The sequence below is a fragment of the Nematolebias whitei genome, chromosome 1 (assembly GCF_014905685.2).
Source record: "Nematolebias whitei isolate Nwh7 chromosome 1, NemWhi1, whole genome shotgun sequence".
In the NCBI taxonomy this organism is placed as follows: Eukaryota; Metazoa; Chordata; class Actinopteri; order Cyprinodontiformes; family Rivulidae; genus Nematolebias; species Nematolebias whitei.
In genome coordinates this window covers 38,829,218-38,832,530 of record NC_056498.1, presented here as the reverse complement: position 1 = coordinate 38,832,530, position 3,313 = coordinate 38,829,218, and the positions used below count along the sequence as shown (strand labels likewise).

The 3,313-nt window shown below is 46.1% G+C and overlaps 1 protein-coding gene across 1 annotated transcript in view; it reads left to right on the top strand.

Annotated features, from left to right (window-relative positions):
* Nucleotides 1-3,313, top strand: part of mus81 (MUS81 structure-specific endonuclease subunit) — a 9,858-nt gene that overhangs the window by 1,281 nt on the left and 5,264 nt on the right. Inside the window, exons 3-6 of the mRNA XM_037678646.1 lie at nucleotides 383-468; nucleotides 2,151-2,276; nucleotides 2,347-2,427; nucleotides 2,502-2,607. Of these exons, the coding sequence (XP_037534574.1) occupies nucleotides 383-468; nucleotides 2,151-2,276; nucleotides 2,347-2,427; nucleotides 2,502-2,607 (399 nt within the window). The remainder of the gene's footprint in view (nucleotides 1-382; nucleotides 469-2,150; nucleotides 2,277-2,346; nucleotides 2,428-2,501; nucleotides 2,608-3,313) is intronic.

Sequence of the window (3,313 nt, the reverse complement as noted above, 5' to 3'; positions counted from 1 at the left end):
CACAGACGACTGAACGGTGGAGCTGCGTCACTGAATGACCCAAACTACGTCTGAACCTCCACTTCCTGTCGTGTTGACGGGCGACGCCTCGAGCCGTGAGCAGATTTACTGCGAGATGATTCACACACGACGGCTTCACCTGCTCTGATAAGTGGCTCTGGGAGGAGCTGAAGAAGTTCAGGTCTGATTATCGGGCGATTAAGGAGCGCACCTGGTGGAGTGGCTCAAACACAGTGACCAGTTACAGACCAGTTACGGACCAGTTACGATCCACAGAGCGGGAAAACGAGTCTTTGTGGCAAAGCAGCTTCTTTGACCTGAGCTGGTTTTAAATCTCAGGTTTTATATTTTTTATCGCTTTAAAAACTCTCGTCTCCTTCAGGTCCGAACGCTCCGATCCACCCCCTCCCTGCCGGAGCGCCCCCTGCAGGAGGAGCAGACAACAACAGGCTGGAGGCTTCGCGGGCGGTAAGAACCAGGAGGAGAACCATCAGTCGGTCAACTCCCCCTCCGTCTGTAAAATGAGCTCCACGAACCTTCGTGTCGGCGTTCAGTTCAGACGTTCATCAAGTTTTGGACCTTTTCTTGTTTCGCTTGCTGCTCTGGACGTCCCCTTAAATTAATGGAAACTTTAAAACTTTTACTATTTACACACAAAATCAGTCGGTAATTTTGTGTAAAAAATACACAAAATGCTGCGCACAGATTTAACAAACACTCGTAGTTGATCAAAGCGTTTGATTATCTCAACTTGAGAGAATTTAATTGATTAAAATATTGCGAAGCTGCGTGTTCGCTTCTGTCCAGCAGGCGGCGCTGCAGGCCTTCAACTCCTGCAGCTTCCAGTGAAGAAGGAGTGGCTTCAGAAGGTCCGAGTGGAGCTTTACCCAGAAAACACTTTTATTTTTAGGTTTTTCTTCTGTACGTTGTTCGGCTTCTTTCTCACCCCTCACTTTTCATCTATGTCAACAAATCATGAATCAAAACGTTCGGCTCTTTCAGGACAATCCTGCTGTGACTTTTGGTGCAACTTTAGCTTTTTGAAATATTTAGCCTTTTCTGCCATTTTTTCCTCATAGAAAATGAACTGAGCTCGTTTTACATCCTTCTTGAGGCGTGTTTACATCTTTTACTGCTCCTTTCACATTTTGTTTTGCTTCAGCTGCTTTCTGCAAATTTTAACTTTTTTCAGCTACTTTCAGCTAATTTCAGCTGGGGTTTTTTTTTCAGCTGTTTTATGCTCCTTTCAGTTTCTTCTAACTACAACATTTTTGTGCTTTTCTAACTTTATGCAAGTTTCAGTTTTTTGTTGCTATTTCAGCTACTATTTAGCTGTTTTATGCTTATTTTAGCTTTTTCAGCTAATTCCACATTGTTTGCACTCGTTTAAACTTTTTTCAGCCTAATTGGACAAAGTTATGCTCTCTCCACTTACTTGTGTAAGTAAAGCTTCTTTCTGCTTTTTTAGCTACTTTGGCTGTTTTAAGATAATTTTAGCTTTTTTCAGATAATTCCCACATTTTGTGCTAATTTCTGCTTCTTTCAGCCTTAATGGGCAAACACGCTTTTTTTTCTGCTTATTTAAGCTTGTTCTACCTTTTTAGCATTTTTAGCTGTTTACAGATAATTTAAAGTTTCCTGTAGTAATTTCTGCTACTTTCAGCCTAATTAACTTATTTCTGCTAATTTCAGCTTTTTCTGCTATTTCAGCTACTATTAAGCTTTTTTTACTCTAATTTTTGCTTTTTTCACCCAATTCCACTTTTTTGGAGCTCATTTCAGCTCCTTCCACCTCCTTCTGGTAATTTCAGTTTCTTTTTGACTTTTCAGCTACTTTTCAGCTACTTTTAACTTTTAAAGCTAATTTCCTAAATTTTGATGCTGATTTCTGTTTGTTTAAACTCAATTCAGCAAATGTGTTCTTTCTGCTTTCTTCTGCTCATTTAGGCTTGTTCTTGTGCTTCAGCTACATTTAAGCAGGTTTTTTTTAGCTAACTTCAGCTGTTTTTCAGCTGTAAGCGCTCACGCTGGATTTTCGCAGGAAAAGTAATTTCTCTAGTTAAGCAAAGACGTTTGAAACGCCTCAAACGTCGGAGCTTTATTGAGAGAAAACGATGGGGACGCCTCCGTTTGACGTGTTTCTGCTGCAGACGAAGGCTGCGGGTGATGAAGAGGAGGGTGGAGGAGGTGGAGGGAGGAGGAGGAAGAGGGAGTATGTCCCTCAGAGGAGGTCTGGAGGATTCGCCGTGCTGCTCGCTCTCTACAGACACTCACAGGTTGGATCCTCCTGCAGACAGATCAAAGAGTCTCCTCCCTGGTTTTATTTGTTTGTTTGTTTGTTTCTAGTTGCCGGGCAACAAAGGCTTCATGCTGAAGATGGAGCTGCAGTCAGAGGCTCAGCGTCTGTGCGACAGATCGTTCACGGCGGTGAGTCTCCCGTCTCTTCCCGGTTGTTCCGGGTTCAGACCGGAGGTCTCACTCAGACTCTGATCCGTCCGCAGCCGGACCCCGGCAGCCGATACACGGCCTGGTCCTCCGTCAGAACCCTGATCCACAAGAACCTGGTGCTGAAGACCCACAGTCCTGCCAGGTTTGGACCTCTCAGACGTGCACAGATATTGAGCTACGAGCTGGTGGTAGTCGCTGAGCATCGTCACGAGCCCCGAGCTCTAACCTCATCTGTTAGCGAAATATCTCAGGAAGTTTTCCTCAGCCGGGCGTCGACGGCTCGTTAAGTTTTGGACGCGGTCGGATTCAAGATGGCCGCCACACACACATGTCTAACTCAGAGGTGTTTACAGACGCTGAGCTAATCTTTAAGGTGGTAGTAGCTGAGAGTCATTAAAAACACGTCCTCTGAGCCCAAACTGCTGGCAGTCAACCCTGCCGTTAGCAAAATATCTCACGAACCACTGAGAGGACTGTAAGAAACTTTTCCAACTTAAGATGGCCGCCACAGCTAATCGACCTGAGCAGACACGCACCGGGTTAGAAACGGAGCTGAAAGTCGGTGTGGTAGTAGCCGAGAGTCGCCCCCAGCACGACCTCCGAGGGCTGACGAGTGGCTTCACGCCAGCTTCGTCACTAACCGCTTCCGTTCTTAAGCTGCTTCCTCGGCTCCTTCTTCGGCTCGTTCTCAGGTTGACGGTGTTTTTCGCAGACAGAACAGCCGAAGGTTTTTAAAGCCGACATCAGGCCGCAGGTTCGGACCGCGCTCGGCGCCGTCCGTCTCAGGTTCTGTGAAACTTTCCGTTTCAGGTTCTCTCTGACCGACGAAGGTCGAGTTCTGGCCGAGCGGCTGGAGTCGGCGGAC